The following is a 20,702-nucleotide window of genomic DNA, read 5'->3' on the forward strand; positions in this document are numbered from 1 at the left end:
ATTCTTTATTGCATATTGATCTCTGCATTCCAATTCAATTGCAATTCACTCTAATTTATAAAATGATATTCAAACTTGCATTCCAGTTCAATTACAATTTATTCATTTGATATAAATATTCGGCGTCGATAAATTTTTATCGTCAAATCACAATACAATACATTAACATGCATGTGCACTGATTAATTACGACACTATATATTCTGGTACCTTTTGATCTTCTACATTAGCTTTATCAGGTAACAAATAACAATCCATATTACAACTTTAACAAAAGGCAAGGCTGACAATTTGTTTGAGATGCTGGCACTGGGACAAGGAGTATAATTATTTATAGTTTCATCCCAGTATTTGATACAATCAAATGTAACTTTCAATGGTTTATCAGAACCAACAAACAAAACCCTTTCGTTACCTTCAACAAGTATTCCAATATCTCCACAAAATGGTCTACTACATGTCTCACAAACTCCAGGACAATACACAAGTTTGTAAGCATCCTCGTACTTGTCAATCTTGAACCAGTTGCTTAATGTTTCACGCCCTGGATTTCCTTCTACTCCACCAACTGTCACTAAATAACGTTGCGGAATTAATTCAGTGTTAATTCTCCATACGTTAGACGAATTAGATAATGTTATCTCTGACGTAAACTTGATGTTCAGATCAGTTGATATTTTGATGGTATTTTCGTTCGAGTTTGCTGGTGAAAATTGAGTGCTAATACTGATGATAGATTCATCGGCATGTTGGCTTACGACTAGCGGGTTGGTTCGGTTCCTAATAGATGCAACCGTAATTCCACCGCCGTTGCCCCGACCAGCCGGAATGATGCGATAATACCCTCCTTTTCGGACATCTTTACCGGAAACGTCGAGCACATCTTGAGCTTTTACGAGGCAAAATAAGCTTGTTGACAATGCAACAAGTATTAAATGTACCATGAATAATCGTCGTCTAACGTTAACTTCCATTTTCATTGTGTTTGTACGGATTAGTTTGTATAGAATGAATTACTTGTCAACGGATAAAATAGGCTTATTTATAGTACTACGATTAGGTTTGAATATCTTACTAGGAGATAACAGAAGATTATTAATTAGTAGTATGATATATCATTTGAATATTGTACTAGTAGTAGCTTGCAAGCAAGATGGAATTGACTATCAAATATTTCTAGCCATTAATTGGGCCCTGGTAAAACCGTATTAAAAATTATTGAATTATTGACCTTTTTTCTGTGTAATATAATATATGTGCGCCTTCTGTTTTACTTATCAAAAATAGTGGGGAAGCTAACTACTATAGTATATGCTAGTATAATCTTTGCACGTTTTGTACATATATATCTGAATTGTGTTAGCAATTTCAAAGGATGAACTATATTTTCACAAATCCTTAAAAGAAACTCACGAATAGACGAGTAAGAGAGGACGGTCGAATATTATATTTTACGTATATATATTAAATCTTGAATATCGTTAACCAAATTTTTGACTTTATTGGTAAAATAAGTATATATACTTCCTGCATATATAATATAGGATAAAACTTGGGATTATGCAATCTCTTTGACAAATCAAACGGAACAGTGACCTATTTTAGTACATAACACGCAACTTTGATTAGCTTGATAGAACGATCGCCTATTAATATTAGATAGTGAATCCGTGCTTCACGCTACACGATATTGTTTTTCTTTTCCTGGTTAAGTTTGTTAAAAGAAATGACTATAACCTAATTCGTCCAACTTGACATAATAATCTGCAAGTTGCATAATTGTGCCATACATATCAAGTGTTCTTTAGATGTAAGGTTGTGTCCAGTGAATTTATGGTGATACCAAAACATAAATCAAAAAATATATTGTTATAAGTAAAATATTTTCTCATTTTATTAGCAAATTACAAATATGTACTTTTTAATTTCAAGGAAGGAATTGAAAATTTCTAAATAGAAATGTTTAAACCATCAATTGAAGAATTGTAACGATCCGATCGGTCGTTCCGAGAGTTTTAGCCCCGTTTCTCCCATTTCTGCTTCATTTTTTGTGGTTCAGCTCTTTTATGCTGTGTTGAGTTGGTTGGCTCGGTTCGGAAGGATTGTAGAGAGAAATGAGACACTTAATCTCTTAAGTTGATTATAAAGTTGGAAAAAGTCAACCGAAAATTGACTTGTGAGTAAATGATCTCGGAACTTAGTTTATATGGTTCAGATAGCTTCGTGAAGTGATTTGGGACTTAGGAGCGTAATCGGAATGTATTTTGGAGGTCCGGGGTAGATTTAGGCTTGAATTGGTAAAATTGGAATTTTTGCGTTTTTCGGTTGGTAGTGAAAATTTTGATATAGGGTCGGGATGGAATTCCGGAAAATGGAGTAGGCCCGTTGTGTCATTTGGGACGTGTGTGCAAAATTTCAGGTCATTCGGATAAGGTTTGACAAACTTTTTGATCGAAAACGGAATTTGGATGTTTTGATGTTGTTTTGAGTGTTCCGAAGGTTGGAACAAGTTTGAATGATGTTATGGGATATGTTGGCATATTTGGTTGAGGTCCCGAGGACCTCGGGTGAGTATCGAGTGGTTAGCGAATCAAATTCTTGTTTTGGAAAGTTGCTGATTTTCTGATTTTTGTTGCAGAAGAATTTGTTCTCCGCATTCGCGAAGATAGTCCCGCGTTCGCGAAAAAGAGCTGGGCCTAGAGGAGAAAGTATTCTTCGCGTTCGCGAGTCTGGGTCACGTTCCCGTAAGTTTGAATTCCAGTGAATCGCGAACGTGTGAGAGGAGTCGCGTTCGCGTAGGGTAATTGGACCAGCTGGGACCCCAGGAGTTTTGTGCTTCGCGTTCGCATAGGTAAGGTCGCGTTTGCGAAGGCTTGGATAGTTGAAGCTTCGCGTTCGCGAGTCTGGGTCACGTTCCCGTAAGTTTGAATTCCAGTGAATCGCGAACGTGTGAGAGGAGTCGCGTTCGCGTAGGGTAATTGGACCAGCTGGGACCCCAGGAGTTTTGTGCTTCGCGTTCGCATAGGTAAGGTCGCGTTTGCGAAGGCTTGGATAGTTGAAGCTTCGCGTTCGCGTGGAGGATGCCGCGTTCGCGAAGGGGGAATAATTGGTCAGTGGAATTTTGTGCTCCGCGAACGCGAGGGAGCTACCGCGTTCGCAAAGAAGGAATTTATCCCTGGGCAGAATGTTTAGATAGTTGCCTTCGCGATTTTTAGTCTATTTTCCACCATTGTTGAGTGGTTTTGAAGTTTTGTGAGAGGGATTGAAGAGGGAATCGAAGGGAAACACTTGGAGGTAAGATTTTTGAACTAAATACTCGATTCTATGATAATTTCTAACTAATTGGACATGGAATTAGTGGGATTTAAAGCCTAAAATTGGGGAATTAGGGCTTGAAATTGGAGAGTGTAAATTGGGGATTTGAGGGACCATTTGAGTTTCGATTTTGATGTTCTTGGTATGTACGTACTCGTGGGAGGATAAGGATTCTATTGATGTAATTTTTATCGGATTTCGAGATGTGGGCTCAGGGTTCAGGTTTGACAAATTTCGGGATTTTTAATGTAATTTGATTATTTTCGCGTGAGCTTCGTTCCCTTAGCATATATTGATGTTATGATTCTGATTTTTGATAGATTTGACACGAGTTGAGGCCGAGTCGAGGGGCAAAGGCATCGTGAGCTAGAGTTTGGACCGGATTGAGGTAAGTAATGATTGTAAATGTTGTCCTGAGGGTATAAAACCCCAGATATCACATCGTTGTACTACTTTGAGGTGACGCACACGTTAGATGACGAGCGTGGGGTCGTGCACCGTTGGGGATTTTAACTTGGTACACCCCGTACGACTATTAAGTCGCGCATTTCATTGAAAACTGTTTGATATCATTGTGTTTGGGAAAATATTACTATGTTTTGGGCTGAATGCCATATTTGGGCCTCGTACCAACTGTTTTGGACCCTTAGGGGCTTTTACTACTATTCCTCACTATTTTGACTTATTATCTGTACTCAATCATGCTGTATTTTACTGATTTCATAACTCAACCATATTTACTCTGTTTTGATACTTTAAATGATATTTTGGGCTTAGCTTCCTTTTTACTATTGCCCGAGGGGCTTGAGAGATTTCTGACTGAGTGAGGCTGAGGGCCTGTGTTGTAAAGATACTATGGGATCAGGCTGCACACCGCAACAGGTTCTTACTGATCCATGGTATTGTGAGGCCGAGGGCCTGATTTATTATGCCACGAGGTGGCTTGTTATAGCGTTTGGGCTGTAGGAGCCCCTCCAGAGTCTGAACACCCCTAGTGAGCTCGGGTACCCAGTGTGATTGTTGTGATGTAGCCCTAGGGGCTGTTGTTGATTTATGTTGTTGCCCGAGGGGCTCTTCTTGATCTATGTTTTGCCCGAGGAGTTGATTACGTTTCTATCCTTTTTCTCAATATTTTCATCACTCATTTGAAACTATTGAAAGATGTTTTAAAATAAGGAAAAGTTTTACTGAAATTGAGTTGTTTTACGAGAAAGATGATTTCTGTATTGTTTTGAGCAATGTACTGTATTTTTTGTAGTGTTGTGACGTGAAATTATGTGTTTCTTACTGCTCAGCTTTTATTTACTTTTATTACTTTCTGCGTTGGCGTATTCACATTACTCCCTGCACCTTGTGTGTAGATCCAGGAGTTATGGGTCGCGATACTGAGCATTGATTGTCCATTCAACAGGATTTCGGAGTCGACAAGGCAACGACATGGCGTTTCCAGCCATGTTCTTCTCCCTCTTACTTTCCCTAGCTTTATTTAGTATGGTCTTCCAGTCTTGTTTAGACTTTATTGTATTGAGACAGAGATTTAGTTGCTCATGACTTGTGATACCCCAATGTCGGGCTTGTGTATCTATTCCGCATTGGTCATTTAGACTTATATTATGAGATTTCTTATTAATTAATGGCTTAAAATGACTTTTATAGAATAATGGTTTGATTTGGGAATTGTGTCGGCTGACCTAGTTTTACGATAGGCGCCATCACGACCGGGTCGATTTTAGGGTCGTGACAAGTTGGATCAGAGCCTAGGTTACATAGGTCTCACTAGTCATGGGCAGGTTTAGTAGAGTCTCGCGGATCGGTACGGAGACGTCTGTACTTATCTTTGAGAGGCTGCAGAACCTTTAGGAAATCCTACATTCTTGAAATTCTTATCGTGCGTCATTGATTCAGCTTGAAATGTAACTCTTTGAATTTCCTTCCACGCGTTCGTATGCGCGCATGAGTGCTCAGTATCAGCTGTGCATCAACGACTTGTGATTCTCTAATCGAGAGGCAAGATGTGATTTTGGTGTGTTGATGTTGGGCCAGTCTGGAGGACTTGAGGCTGGACTTTGCTTGTAGCTTGAGCACTAAGTGGTTGATTGTGTGAGTACGTGCTTTTGGATTTATAGGTATGATATGTCCTTATTAGTGGGAGTGATGACTGGTAGCTAGGTGATGAGTATGTTGTGACTGCGAGATGTGTTCATATGATTTGAATGTGACGAGATAGGTCTGTTTGAGGGTAGAAAGGACTATCCGGTGCTTGATTTCCATCGTGATTTGATGTATAGCCCGAGTTGTAGGTGCGTTGAAGGATCCTTTCATGTTGTCTAGTTGGGGAGTGAAGCAGATTTCATGTTATGAGTTCAGACTCAGGAAGATTAAGTGATTGTGTGATGTTTATATCGGTGGAAGGGTATAAAGAGATGCTAGTTGTGTGATCCCTATGTTATTTTGTAGCGGGATCTCTATTACCGGGGAAATATATGTATTGCAATTTGAATTTGGATCGCTTGAGAGTTGGCTTGTCTGTTACGAGGATGAATACGAGATTTGCAGGTGATTTGAAGTACTAGAGGATTTGTGTTGCACGAGCTTATGAAAGATTTAGTTTAATCTCACCACGGTATTATGGCAGTAGTAGAGTATGGACATTGTGAGTTCTGTGTGTTTTGACCTATGGTTTTGATCCAAGTAGGGGAGTCCGCTACTAATTAGTTGATGGCATGGTTATGTGTTGTATTTGTTTCAGTTTGAGGTATACTAGTGAATCAAGTGTGGCTTGCAGGGGTTGAGATCGAGGATGACTCGAGTGAAGGAAATTTTAACAAAGGTTATGTTATGCTTCATGGGTGTATGAGAATCACGGAATGACTTGAGTTGTTATTGGTAAAGGATGTACGGTGCATGGAGCAAGAATTTGTTTGGTTGCGTTAAGGTGGGGTTACTTCCATCGGTGTTGCTATTCTAACGAGGCACATGTCGTTCGGTTCATTTGATCGGTCTAATTAAAACCTGAGTATAGTGGATGACTCCCGAGAATGGTTTTGAAGGATTTAAGGTTTACACGTAGAAAATGGAAATCTTCAGGATGTATATTTGGCTAGGAACAGGGGTTTACATTGGAGGGTGTCAATACTTGTGGCATTTCTATATCATTATGGATTCTACACATCAGTATCAGGAAGGTGGAGGTAATGGTTTTAGATTCGCAAGAAGTTTCTTCAGGGTAAGTATTTCGAATGTGGTACTTTTGGGGATAATTGAGAGAGTAGTCAGCGACTTATGAGCCTTAGTACGGTGTGGTTTTATGCTTAGGTCTCGTGTGGTGAGCCTGGGTCGAGGATTGTGGTGTGATAGCGAGAAGAAGTATCAAGTTAAAGGTAAATTAGAAGGAACTTGGATAGATGTGATAGCTTGGTAGTAGGTCAGATCGGCATGGTAAAGGATATGATTAGTTCTTTGGGTGTTGATGAGGTAATGAGTTTCTACAGGTGTTTTGCGGCAATGCTATTGGGTTTTAGTGACCTGCGTAGCTTGGTTGAGTTAGAAGGATTTAGTCCTGACGGTTTGGTTTTGTGCAAATGGAATTCGGAGAGTTCTTGATGGTTTCTACCAAGGTTAGAGATGTATGTTTTCTACGGGCGTGAGAAGCGTGTGATGTATATTGATTTTCTTCTAAATGGGATCAAATGGAAAGTTCTTGGCTAGTTGAGTACGTAGTTGCTTGTGGCTCGGAAGGGGTTATAAAGTTCTCATATTTATCATAAGATGGCATGGTACATGCGGTTTATTGTGTAGGGTTGAAAATTTGCATGTGTAAGGTCCCGGTTCAGTTCTGAAAGGAAGGGTCATAAATTCTTAGACAGCATGGGCAGTTTAAGAAGATTAGGAAAATGTAGTACTAATTGATGTGGCTTGATGAGGGTATATATTTTAGAAAGGGCGATGTTTGAGTTATGGATACTTTATTAGTATTGCGACACTCTTTTGTTGGATCGACTGCTGATATTCAAGCATTTTTGGTAGCACAGAAGAATTATAAGAGTACCCCTTGTGGGATGATTGGGTATTAGATGTGTGTTGTATATTCGGAAGGTGGAGTTGGGATCAGATATGGTGATTCGTGTGCTATATGGATTTGGAGACTATGAGTTCTCATAAACATGTTATGTTGTGGTTGTGGGTCGCGTGTATCAGCCTTGTGTGGTGACTATCGGGGATTGGATACCCAAGTGGATCGTTTGTTGCTTAGTATGTTAGATTGTGGTGTGATGCTGGGTATGGGTTAGTCATCTTCGTGTCGTGTTATTCTAGACTGTTGCGCTAAGACGGTGATGTTGGCTATGCCGAGGATGCCACGAATTTAGTGATGAGGTTCAACGGATTATGTTCCCAGGTAGGGTGATTTCATTTTTAAAGATCCAGCGGATGGTTGGGAAGGGTTGTTTTCTTATTTGGTCTCCGTGAGGTATTTTTCGGATGTGTTCCTGCGGCCGGGCATGCTGCCGGACAAGGTTGTTGATTTGGTGCCGAGAACCATATCGTATGGCACCAATGGAGTTGGAGGAGCAGCTTCAGGAACTCCTTGACAAAGGGTTCATTGGTAGGCCAATATGGATGTGTGTTTTGCATCGAGTCAGCTTTGTTGACTCCGAGTTGCTATTGTTGAGGGGTGTGTTGGTTCGATTGTTATTGAGTTTATTTGTGTTATAGGGTGATCTATGAGTTACCTTTCCGTGTTGTAAGGCGTTATGATTTGTTGGTTAAAGGCACATATGGTGCGGTTCTATTGGGGTCTCATAGTGAAATTCGAGTGGGAAGAGTATGAGGTATTGCTCAGTGGATGGAGTATCGGTTGTGCCCTTTTGGGTTTGTGTGGTGTTATGTCATTTGCTTTGCCGTGGTTATGATGATTTGCTTTTGGTACTAGATATCAAATTGTGTGTGGGTGTTGCTTTTGAGCATAGTGACTTGAGGTGTTTCATGTGGACCAGTGTTTGGATAGGGTCGCGCATTGCAACGAAGTTATATGGAGGTATGATCCTTCGGGCTAGATTCGTGTATTCTGGTTCTTCGATATATGATTGGATCTTAGCATTGTGTGGTGGTGGTATTAGTGAGCTTGCAGTACAGTTCTCTTATTTGAGTCATTTTTCCATGATTTGAGTACATTTGGACTGTTGCTTATTGGTGCGCGGGTCGTACAGGTTGTGGATCTAGATTGTATCGATGTGTCATATCACTAGAGTAGTCGTGTTGGATGAGATGAGGTCATTGAGATCTATAATGAATACTATCAGATTCAATTTCAGCATGTTGGAAGGATAATATCAGGATTCAGCTTAGAAATTTACTATGGTTCTTGCCAAAGGAGAGTGAGCTTCATGAATGGCTAATCTGAGGAATGATTACGATTTTGCGTGTTTCTTTCATCATTGGCAGTATATGAAAGTGTTGGAATGAGACTTTAATTGATAAGAGATTTATTATCGGTATTTGGTTGTTGTGTGCAGCTGTCGTGATTGGAAGCTATCACTACGAGTGTCTGAGTTATGGGGTATATCATGTAATCGCATCTAGGGTTGAAGGTATGGTTTGTTACAGCTTGTTCAGACTTATTCAGAGTATAGATGTGAGGTCCTACTCTTATATGTAATTTCGGGAGTGGAAATTGGGTTCTAAGTTTAATGGGCTAGGTTGGATTGTGAAATTTCAGTTATGTTGTGTAATCAGACCTATATGGGATAGGGTGACGTGGGATCACCCCCGAGTATGTGCATGGTAAGGTTATACGGCAATTTGTTGGCTTTTGGAACAACTCTAGACACGTTCGATGATGAACGTATGTATAAGTAAGAGAGAATGTAACGACCGATCGGTCGTTCCGAGAATTTTAGCTCTGTTTCTCCCATTTCTGCTTCATTTTGTGTGGTTCAACTCTTTTATGTTGTGTTGAGTTGGTTGGCTCGGGTTCAGAATGATTGTAAAGAGAAATGAGACACTTAGTCTCTTAAGTTGATTATAAAGTTGGAAAAAGTCAACCGGAAATTGACTTGTGAGTAAATGATCTCGAAACTTGGTTTTATGGTTCAGATAGCTTCGTGAGGTGATTTGGGACTTAGGAGTGTGATCAGAGTGTATTTTGGAAGTCTGGGATAGATTTAGGCTTGAATTGGAGAAATTGGAATTTTGGCATTTTCCGGTTGGTAGTGGAAATTTTGATATAGGATCGGAATGGAATTCCGAAAATTGGAGTAGGTCCGTTGTGTTATTTGGGACGTGTGTGAAAAATTTTAGGTCATTCGGACGAGGTTTGACAAACTTTTTGATCGAAAACGAAATTTGGATGTTTTGGAATTCTTAGGCTTGAATCCGAGGGTGATTTGATGTTTTCATGTTGTTTTAAGTGTTCCGAAGGTTGGAACAAGTTTGAATAATATTATGGGATATGTTGGCATGATTGGTTGAGGTCCCGAGGCCTCGGGTGAGTTTCGGGTGGTTAGCAAATCAAATTCTTGTTTTGGGAAGTTGCAGGTTTTTTGGTTTTTATTGCAGAAGAATTTGTTCTTCGCGTTCGCGAAGATAGTCCTACCTTCGCGAAGAAGAGTTGGGCCTAGAGGAGAAAATGTTCTTCGCGTTCGCAAGTCTGGGTCGCATTCGCATAGGTTTGGATTCCAGTGAATCGCGAATGCGTGAGAGGAGTCGCGTTCGCATTGGGTAATTGGAACAGCTGGGACCCCAAGAGTTTTGAGCTTCGCGTTCGCGTAGGTAAGGTCGCGTTCTTGAAGGCTTGGACAGTTGAAGCTTTGCGTTCGCTTGGAGGATGTCGTGTTCGCGAAGGAGGAATAATTGGTCAGTGGAATTTTGTGCTCCGCAAACGCGAGGGAGCTACCGCATTCGCGAAGAAGGAATTTATCCCTGGGCAGAATGTTTAAATAGTTGCCTTCACGATTTTTAGTCTATTTTCTACCATTATTGAGCGGTTTTGAAGCTTTTTGAGAGGGATTAAAGAGGGAATCGAAGGAAAACACTTGGAGGTAAGATTTTTGAACTCAATACTCGATTTTATGATGATTTCTAACTAATTGGACATGAAATTAGTGGGATTTAAAGCCTAAAATTGGGGAATTAGGGCTTGAAATTGGAGAGTGTAAATTGGGGATTTGAGGGACCATTTGAGGTCCGATTTTGATGTTCTTGGTATGTACGGACTCATGGGAGGATAAGGATTCTATTAATGTGATTTTTATCGAATTCCGAGATGTAGGCCCGGGGGTTGGATTTGACCAATTTAGGAATTTTGATGTAATTTGATTATTTTCGCATGAGCTTCGTTCCCTTAGCATATATTGATGTTATGATTCAGATTTATGATAGATTCAACATGAGTTGAGGCCGAGTCAAGGGGCAAAGGCATCACGGGCTAGAGTTTGGACCGAATTGAGGTAAGTAATGATTGTAAATGTTGTCCTGAGGGTATGAAACCCCAGATTTCACATCGTTATGCTACATTGAGGTGACTCACACGTTAGATAACAAGCGTGGGGTCATGTACCGTTGGGGATTTTGACTTGGTTCATCCCGTACGACTATTAAGTCGCGTATTTGATTGAAAATTGTTTGATATTATTGTGTTTTGGAAAGTATTACTATGTTTTGGTCTGAATGCCATATTTGGGCCTCGTGCCAACTGTTTTGGACCCTTAGGGCTTTTTACTACTATTCCTTACTGTTTTAACTTATTATCTGTACTCAGTTATGCTGTATTTTACTGATTTCATAACTCAGTCATATTTACTCCGTTTTGATTCTTTGAATGATATTTTGGGCTGAGCTTCCTGTTTTACTGTTACCCGAGGGGCTTGAGAGATTTCTGACTGAGTGAGGCCAAGGGCCTGTGTTGTGAGGATATTAGAGGATCAAGTTGTACCCCACAATAGGTTGTTACTGATCCATAATATTGTGAGTCCGAGGGCCTAATTTATTATGCCACGAGGTGTCTTGTTACAACGCTTAGGCTGTAGGTACCCCTCCGGAATCTGAACACCCCCGGTGAGCACGGATACCTAGTGTGAGTGATGTGATGTAGCCCGATAGGTTGTTGTTGATTTATGTTGTTGCCCGAGGGGCTGTTCTTGATCCATATTTTTCTCGAGGGGCGGTTCTTGATTCATGTTATGCCCGAGGAGCTGATTACGAGTGATTGTGAGGTAGCCCGAGAGGCTGGTTCTGTTGATTTTATGTACGAGGGACGGTTTATAGTACATGTTTTGCTCGAGGGGCTGATACGTTTCTATCCTTTTTCTCACTATTTTCATCACTCGTTTGAAACTATTGAAAGATGCTTTCATCACTCGCTTGAAACTATTGAAAGATGTTTTAAAATAAGGAAAGGTTTTACTGAAGCTGAGTTATTTTACGAGAAAGAAGGTTTCTGTACTTTCTTTGCAATGTACTATATTTGTTGTAGTGTTATGACATGAAATTATGTGTTTCTTACTGCTCAGCTTTCATTCACTTTTATTACTTACTGAGTTGGCGTACTCGCATTACTCCATGCACCTTGTGTGAAGATACAAGAGTTGTAGGTAAGGATAGTGAGCATTGATTGTCCATTCAACAGGATTTCAGAGTCGACAAGGCAGCTGCATGGCGTTTGCAGCCCTGTTCTTCTCTCTCCTTCTTTTCCTAGCTTTATTTAGTATGGTCTTCCAGTCTTGTTTAGACTTTATTGTATTGAGACAGAGATGTAGTTGCTCGTGACTTGTGACACCCCGATGTCGGGCTTGTGTATCTATTCCGCATTGGTCATTTAGACTTACATTATGAGATTTCTTTTTAATTAATGGCTTAAAAATGACTTTTATAGAAAGATGGTTTGATTTGGAAATTGTGTCGGCTAACCAAGTTTCACGATAGGCGTCATCGCGATCGGGCCGATTTTAGGGTCGTGACATGAATTATTCCGGTTAAATTCAAATTTAGCAGAGTTTGAGTATAAAATGTTGTTAGAAATTTGACTTAGTGTTTGACATGATTTATTCCGGTTAAATTTCGATTGATTGTATATAGGTGTCACGACCCCGGTTCGCCCTCCATGAACCATCGTGACAACACCTAGTCTCTAAGACTAGGTAAGTCTAAATTGCGGAAGATAAACCAAATTGCAGAAATTAAATGATTTAAAACAGAATTAGAGTAATAAAACAGTGTTTAAAAGTACCGCTCGGCATACACAATATTTAACTCGCAATCCGATACATACTTCCAAGACCCGGAAACTCATGAATCACAAGCTACAGATATTACATAGTGCTCTAACTCCAAAATAGTCTAAAACAAGTAAATACAGAAGGGTTGTAACTACAAGAGAGAATAGAGTGAGACTCCTCGGTCTGCGGACGCGGCAGATATACTTCGAAGTCTCCAAAGGGTCACCTCGCCTCAAGGATGGTATGTCTGAGTCAAGGTACCTGGATCTGCACATGAAAAACATGCGCAAAAAGGGCATGAGTACACCACAACGGTACTTAGTAAGTGCCAAGCCTAACCTCGGTTGGGTAGTGACGAGGAAGATCAGGGCCCTACTGAGGTTAAATAAAATATAAAGTTTAACAGTGTAGAACACAATAGTATAATTAAGTATAGCAATAAAAGTAACACAAGATATAAAGGGCAATAACAACTATTACAGAGACAAGGTAAACACCGAAAGAAATACGGTTCAACACCAAAATAACAATCGGGGATCTCCCAGGATACCGTCCTATAGTCCTAAATATACATATCCAATGGATCTCTCGGGATCCCGTCCCGTAGTCCAACTCATAGTGCGCGGGGATCTACCAGAATCCCGTTTCATAGTCTCAAATGTAAATATCCAGTACTGGGGGAATCTACCGGGTGCATTCCCGTAGTTCCATATAACTGTGCAGGGGGATCTACCGGAATCCCACATCCATAGTCCCAAAATAAACAGACAATGGGGAGCTACCGGATCCCCACATCCGTAGTCCCAATGTAAATACACAGCAGCAACAGGCAAATATTTAGAAATGGCAATTTCATATTAAGGCAACAAGTAATTCTAGCCTAGCATGCTGCAGAGAATTCATGTAAGGCAGTGTGAGCAAGTAAAATAATTAAGTCACTTAGACATGCTTTCCTAAGCTAACAACAAGCTTAATAGTGCAAGTAATGAAAACAAGAAAGGAAACATACTAGTAATTACTTAATGAAAACCAGATTTTCAACAATTAGCGCAAGTACGTACTCGTCACCTTACGTACAAGGTATTTCAATTACCAAATATACTAAATCCTAAGGGAAAGGTCCCCCACACAAGGTTAGACAAGTCACTTACCTCGAATCGGCTCAATAATCAATCCAAAACCATGTTCTTGCCACGAGTACTCGACTCCAAATGACCCAAATCTATTCAATTTAATTGCATAACGTAAATAACACTTCAAGTAACTAATTCTACAAAGAAATTCTAAGCTAATACGCGAAATTAGATAAAATTATCAAAATACCCCTTGGGCCCACATCTCGAAATCGGGTAAAATTTATATTTTCAGAATCCTCATACTCTCACGAGTTCATGCATACCAATATTATCCAAATCTAAGGTCAAATTCCCAATCAAAAGTTGAATTCTGGGTCTAAGAACTTTCTTCCAACTTTTCCCCAATTTTCATCTCCAATCCGAATTTAAATGATGAAACTAACTATAGATTGATGGAATATAACTAGAAAGGGTTAAAGAATTGTTACCCAATGATCTCCTCTTTTATTTCCTCTCAAAATCGCCCTCTCCCGAGCTCTAAATCGAATTTCCAACATTTGAAACTAAACCCTCAAAATTTCCTATTTCTGCCTAGCTGTTTCCGCATCTGCGGTCCTGGGACCGCTTTTACGGAACAAGGGTCGCATCTGTGACTTCTCACTTAAAGCCATCTTCCGCATCTGCGAACCCCGTCCGCAGATGCGGTACCGCTCCTGCGGAAATCCTACCGCTTCTGCAGTCCCTGCTGAACTTCCCCATTTCCGCTTTTGCGGTAGATCCGCCACTTTTGCGGCTCCGCACCTGCGGTCCCACACTCGCAGGTGCAGTTATGACATAAAACAGCTGAAGCTGCAACTTCAAAACTCCGAAATCCTTCCGTCAACCATCCGAAATCATCCCGAGGTCACCGGGACCTCAACCAAACCTACATACATATCCCATAACTTCATTCAAACTTGTTCCAACCTTCGGAATGCTCAAAATAATATCAAAACACCTATTTTTCATTGGATTCAAGCCTAAAAATTCCAAAAACTCTAAAAATACGCTTTCGATCAAAAAGTCTATCAAACCTCGTCCGAATGACTTGAAATTTTGCACATATGTCACATTCAACACTACGGAGCTACTCCAACTTCCAGAATTCCATTCCGACCCTCGAATCAAAATCTCACTATCGGACCGGAAACTTCAAAATTCGACCTTTCGGCATTACAAGCCTAAATTAGCTACAGACCTCCAAAACATAATTCGAACACACCCCTAAGCCCGAAATCACCCAGCGGAGCTAACGGAACCATCGGATTTCTATTTCGAGATTGTCTTCACACTGTTCCAATTACGGTCAACTCTCCAACATTTAAGCTCTCATTTAGGGACTAAGTGTCCAAAAATTCTCTGAAACTCGAAACCGAACATCCCGGCAAATGAAAATAGCAGAAATAAACACGGGGAAAGTAGTTAATAGTCGATCGGGGCGTTAAATTATTCGGACGACCGGCCCGGTCGTCATATCCTCCTACACTTAAACATTCGTTCGTCCTCGAACGAGCATAAAGGCATACCTGAAGTAGTGAAAAGATGAGGGTAATGGCTGCGCATATCCTGCTCGGTCTTCCAGGTCGCCTCATCAACCGGCTGACCCCGCCACTGAACCTTTACCGATGCGATGTTCTTTGACCTCAGCTTTCTAACTTGCCTGTCCAATATTTCCACTGGCTCCTCAATATCTCAAAAGGGCAAATATACCTCGGACTCAACTTCTCTTTCTTCCCAAATCTCATAACGCCCTTCATAGGCGTAACCCGAAGCAGAACCCGCTCTCCAACCATATAGGAAACATCACAAACCTTCCGGTCCGCGTAGCTATTTTGTCTGGACTGGGCTGTACGGGGTCTATCCTAATCACCTTAACCTTCTCCAAAGCATACCGAACTAAGTCTGTGCCCAATAATCTAGCCTCACCCGACTCAAACCAACCCACCGAGGATCTACACCGCCTACCATATAAAGCCTCGTACGGCGCCATCTGAATGTTGGAATGATAGTTTTTATTGTAGGCAAACTCTGTCAATGGCAAGAACTGATCCCAAGACCCTCCAAACTCAATCACACACGCACGGAGCATATCTTCAATAATCTAAATAGTGCGCTCGGACTGTCCGTCCGTCTGAGGGTGAAATGATGTACTCAACTCCACCTGAGAACCCAACTCATGCTGAACGGCTCTCCAAAATCGTGATGTAAACTGAGTACCTCTATCTAAATGATGGAAACTAGAATACCATGTAAGCGAACAATCTCCCGGATATAGATCTCTGCCAGCCGCTCCGAAGAATAAGTAGTACACATAGGATTGAAGTAAGCAGACTTGGTCAGCCGATCCACAATCACCCAAATAGCATCGAACTTTCTCAAAGTCCGTGGGAGACCAACTACAAAGTCCATGGTGATCCGCTCACACTTCTACTCCGGAATCTCTATCTGCTGAAGCAATCCACCTGGTCTCTGGTGCTCATACTTCACCTGCTGACAGTTGAAGCACCGAGCTACAAATCCAACTATATCTTTCTTCATCCGTCTCCACCAGTAGTGTTGCCTCAAATCCTGATACATCTTTGCGACACCCGGATGAATGGAATACCACGAGCTATGAGCCTCCTCCAGAATCAACTCCCGAAGCCCATAATTATTGGATACACAAATCCGACCCTGCATCCTCAATACCTCATAATCACCAATAGTCACATCTCTGGCGTCACTGTGCTGAACCTTGTCCTTAAGGACAAGCAAATGAGGGTCATCATACTGCCGCTCCCTGATATAGGGGTGTTCATCGGTCGGTACGGTACGGTATTTAGATATTTTGGTTCAGTATTTTCGGTATTCGATTTCTTAAAATTCTCTACCAATACTGTACCTAATTAAATTCGGTATGGTTCGATTTTTCTCCTTTCGGTTTTGATTTATTCGGTTCAGTAACTTCGGTTTATTCGGTTTAAATACTAACTAGTGCATAGAACCATACACTCTAATATTCTTAATTAAAGTACTCAAAAATGCAAAACTGAAAATGTTTGTTAACAAAACCTTTTTCCAAAACTAGCAAATATTGATCCAAATAGAGAAAATTGTACATAAAAGAATATTTGATCATTAGAATGTCTTGTTACTTGTTTAGAGTTAATTGATGAACTTTGAGAATAAAGGAAAGTAAAATTTTTAGATTTTTTATATTTATGTTATAATTGATAATATGTGTTTTGTGTAATATAATATATATTTCGGTATAGTATCAGTATTTCGGTATTTTATTTTAAAATACCAAATACCATACCTAATACCAATTTTTTTTTAAAACATAAACCAAATACCATACCAAATACCGAAATACCGTATACCAAAAACAAAAAATTTCGATTTTGGTACGGTAATTCGGTATTTACCAAATTATGCCCAGCCCTACCCTGATACGATCAAATAAGGAAGATCGAGAAACTACGCAAGCTAGAACCCGACTGGGCTCTGAAAAATCCACTCTCACAAACTGGCTGGCTAGGGCCTGCACATCCATCGACATAGGTCTCTCCCTTGCTGGTAAATAAGTCAAACTCTCCAAACTCTCTACCCGGCGACTCAAGGCATCGGCCACCACATTGGCCTTGCCCGGGTGATACAAAATAGTGATATCATAATCCTTCAGCAATTCTAACCATCTCCTCTGGCGCAAATTTAGATCCTTTTGCTTGAACAGTGCTGCAAGCTCCGATGGTCAGTATAAATCTCACAAGGCATACCGTATAAAAAATGGCGCCAGATCTTCAGGGCGTGAACAATGGCAGCTAACTCAAAGTCGTGGACAGAATAATTCTTCTTATGTACCTTCAATTGTCTGGATGCTTAGCCAATCACTCTACCATCCTGCATCAATACCACTCCGAGGCCAATCCTTGAGGCATCACAATAAACTGTATAAGACCCCGAACCTGTAGGCAATATCAAAATTGGGGTTGTAGTCAAAGCCGTCTTGAGCTTCTGAAAGCTCGCCTCACACTCCTCCATCCACTGGAACAGAGCACCCTTCTAGGTCAGTCTGGTCATAGGGGCTACAATCGATGAAAACCCCACAACAAAACGGCGGCTGTAACCCGCCAAGCCAAGGAAATTGCGGATCTCTGTAGTTGAGGATGGTCTGGGCTAACTCTGCACGACCTCTATTTCTTCGGATCCACCTGAATACCCTCACTCGACACTACGTGGCCTAGGAATGCCACTGAATCCAACCAAAACTCACATTTCGAGAATTTAGCTTATAACTTATTCTCTCTCAAAGTCTGAAGCACAGTCCTCAGGTGCTGCTCATGATCTTCCCGAATCCGGGAATACACCAGAATATCATCAATAAAGACAATGACAAACGAGTCAAGATACAACCGGAACACACTATGCATAAAATGCATAAAGGCTGCTGGGGCATTGGACCCAAATTACATAACAAGGAACTCGTAATGACTATACCGAGTCCTGAAAGCAGTCTTCGGGTTATCTGGCTCCCAAATCTTCAACTGATGGTAACCTGAGCGCAAGTCAATATTAGAAAACACCCGTGCGCCCTGAAGTTGGTCAAATAGATCATTAATACGAGGCAAGGGATAACAGTTCTTCACTGTAACCTTGTTCAGCTGGCGATAATCAATACACATACGCATAGAACCATCCTTTTTCTTCACAAACAAGACAGGAGCACCCCAAGGTGATACACTGGGCCGAATAAAACCCATATCAAGCAATTCATGTAACTGATCCTTCAACTCCTTCAACTTAGGAGGATCCATACGATACGGAGGAATAGAAATGGACTGAGTGCCCGACAACAGATCAATGCCAAAATCAATATCTCTATCAGGCGGCACGTTTGGGAGATCAGTTGGAAACACATCGGGAAAATCCCGTACTATTGGAATTGAATCAACTAAAGGGGTATCAATACTGACATATCTCATATAAGCTAAATACGTGTCACCCCTTCTCAACCATACGCTGAGCTTTAAGAGAAGAAATAACTCTAGTGGGAGTGTGATCTAAAGTACCCCTCCACTCAACACGTGGTACACCTGGCATGGCCAGCGTCACGGTTTTGGCGTGACAATCAAGGATTGCATAATGGAGCGACAACCAGTCCATGCCCAAGATAGTGTCAAAATCTACCATGCTGAGTGACAATAAATCGGCTCTGGTCTCAAAACCACTAAGAGCAACCAAACACGACCGATAAATGTGGTCCATAACAAGAGAATCACCCACATGAGTAGAAACATAAAAAGAGGAACTCAAAGAATCCCGAGGTACGCCTAAATGCAGAGCAAAATAAGAAGACACATAAGAGTAAGTGGAGCCTGGATCAAATAGAACCGATGCATCTCTGTGACAAACCAATATAATACCTGTGATGACACAATCGGAGGCAACATCCTTGATACGGGCAGGAAGAGCATAGTATCTGGCCTAGCCTCCCCCTCTAGGGTGACCTCTACCTCCCCGACCTCCACCTCTGGCTGGCTGAGCAGGCTGGGTAGCAACTGGAGCTGTAACCATGGCCTGAGAACTCTGCGGGGCACGCTATGGCTGAGAAGTATGTGGAGGTGCACCCCTCCCAAGTATAGGACAATCCCTCACCATATGGCATATGTCACCACACTCAAAACAAGCTCTGGGAAGACGTGGTAGCTGTGACTGGCTCGGGCCAGGTCTGCTGGACTGACCTCTGAAAGCACGCCGCGCAGGAGGCATGCTAGATACCGGAGGTGCATAATAAGGCTCCTGAGGTCTATGAGGAGCTGGAATACCACTGGTTGCTGGAAGAGCTGAATGAACAGGGCGACTCATATAACCCCTACCATGACGACCTGTTGCTGGGGCACGGGCACCAGAGAAATGGCCCGACTCTCGATACCTCTTGGCCTCCCTCCCCTCCCTCTCCTTAGCATGCATACCCTCAATCCTCCTAGCAATGCTCACCACCTGCTGATAAGAAATATCCATCTCCAACTCACGAGCCATGCTAGACCTGATGCTGGGAATAAGACCCTCAATAAACTGGCGAACCCTCTCGCGAACAGTAGAAACCAAGGCTGGTGCATGCCTAGCCAAACTGGTATAACGGATAGCTTACTCTGAGACAGTCATAGCACCCTGGCACAAATGCTTAAAATCTGCGTGCCATGCATCCCTGAGGCTCTGAGGAACATACTCTCTCAGGAACAGATCTGAAAACTAAGTCCAAGTCAGTGAAGCAGCCTCATCCGGACTGTCTAACTCATAGGTGCGCCACCACTCATAGACGGCTCCTCGAAGCTGGAAAGTAGTGAAGGAAATCCCGCTCTATCCTGATATACCCATGGTACAGAGAATGCGGTAGTACTCATCTAGAAATCCCATAGTATCATCCGATGCTAGACCGCTGAAAATAGGAGGCTTCTACTTCTTGAACCTCTCAAGCCTCAACTGCTCATCCTCGGAAGTCGCTGCCCTGTCCTCGGGCTGATCTCAGACTGCAGGCTGTACAGGAATAATCTCAAGGACCTGCTCAACATGTACTCGCAGCTCAGGAGTGCGGGCGGCCGGAGTCTATGCTCCTCCCCCGGCCTTAGATGTACCTGTAGCAAGAGGAAGCAACCCTGTCTGAGCCAAAGTGGTGTACATGCTCATGAACTGTGTAAGAGTCTCCTGAAGAACTAGCGTAGTGGTAACAATAGGCGTATTAGGTTCCTGGACTCCGGTTGGAACTGCTGGTGGTACCTCGCCAGTAGCTCGCGCAGGTGCTCTGGCTGCACCACGTGCGCGTCCTCGGCCTCTACCCCGGCCCCAGCCTCTAACGGCTGTAATAGAGGGCGCAGGTGCCTGATCATCTCGGGTAGCGCGTGTCCTCACCATCTGTGAGAGAATAGAAGACAAAAGTATAGAATTGTGATATCAAAATCTCGCACGACAAGGAAATTAAATGAAGTGGAACTTTCCTAACGGTTACATAGGCTCTCGTAGATAAGTACATACGTCTTCGTACCGATCAACGAGACTCTAATAGACCGGCTTATGATCC

The 20,702-nt window shown here is 41.8% G+C and overlaps 1 protein-coding gene across 1 annotated transcript; it reads right to left on the reverse strand.

The window, feature by feature from the left end:
• Nucleotides 1–221: 221 nt before the first annotated feature.
• Nucleotides 222–974, reverse strand: LOC104230954 (kunitz trypsin inhibitor 5-like). The gene has a single exon (XM_009783870.2). The coding sequence runs from the start codon at nt 972–974 to the stop codon at nt 222–224; it is 753 nt and encodes a 250-aa protein (XP_009782172.2).
• Nucleotides 975–20,702: the final 19,728 nt, after the last annotated feature.

Source organism: Nicotiana sylvestris, chromosome 3 (genome assembly GCF_000393655.2).
Source record: "Nicotiana sylvestris chromosome 3, ASM39365v2, whole genome shotgun sequence".
In the NCBI taxonomy this organism is placed as follows: Eukaryota; Viridiplantae; Streptophyta; class Magnoliopsida; order Solanales; family Solanaceae; genus Nicotiana; species Nicotiana sylvestris.

Excerpts from the sequence above, each read along its gene's own strand:
- LOC104230954 (XM_009783870.2), bottom strand. The coding sequence starts at position 974 with ATGGAAGTTAACGTTAGACGACGATTATTCATGGTACATTTAATACTT.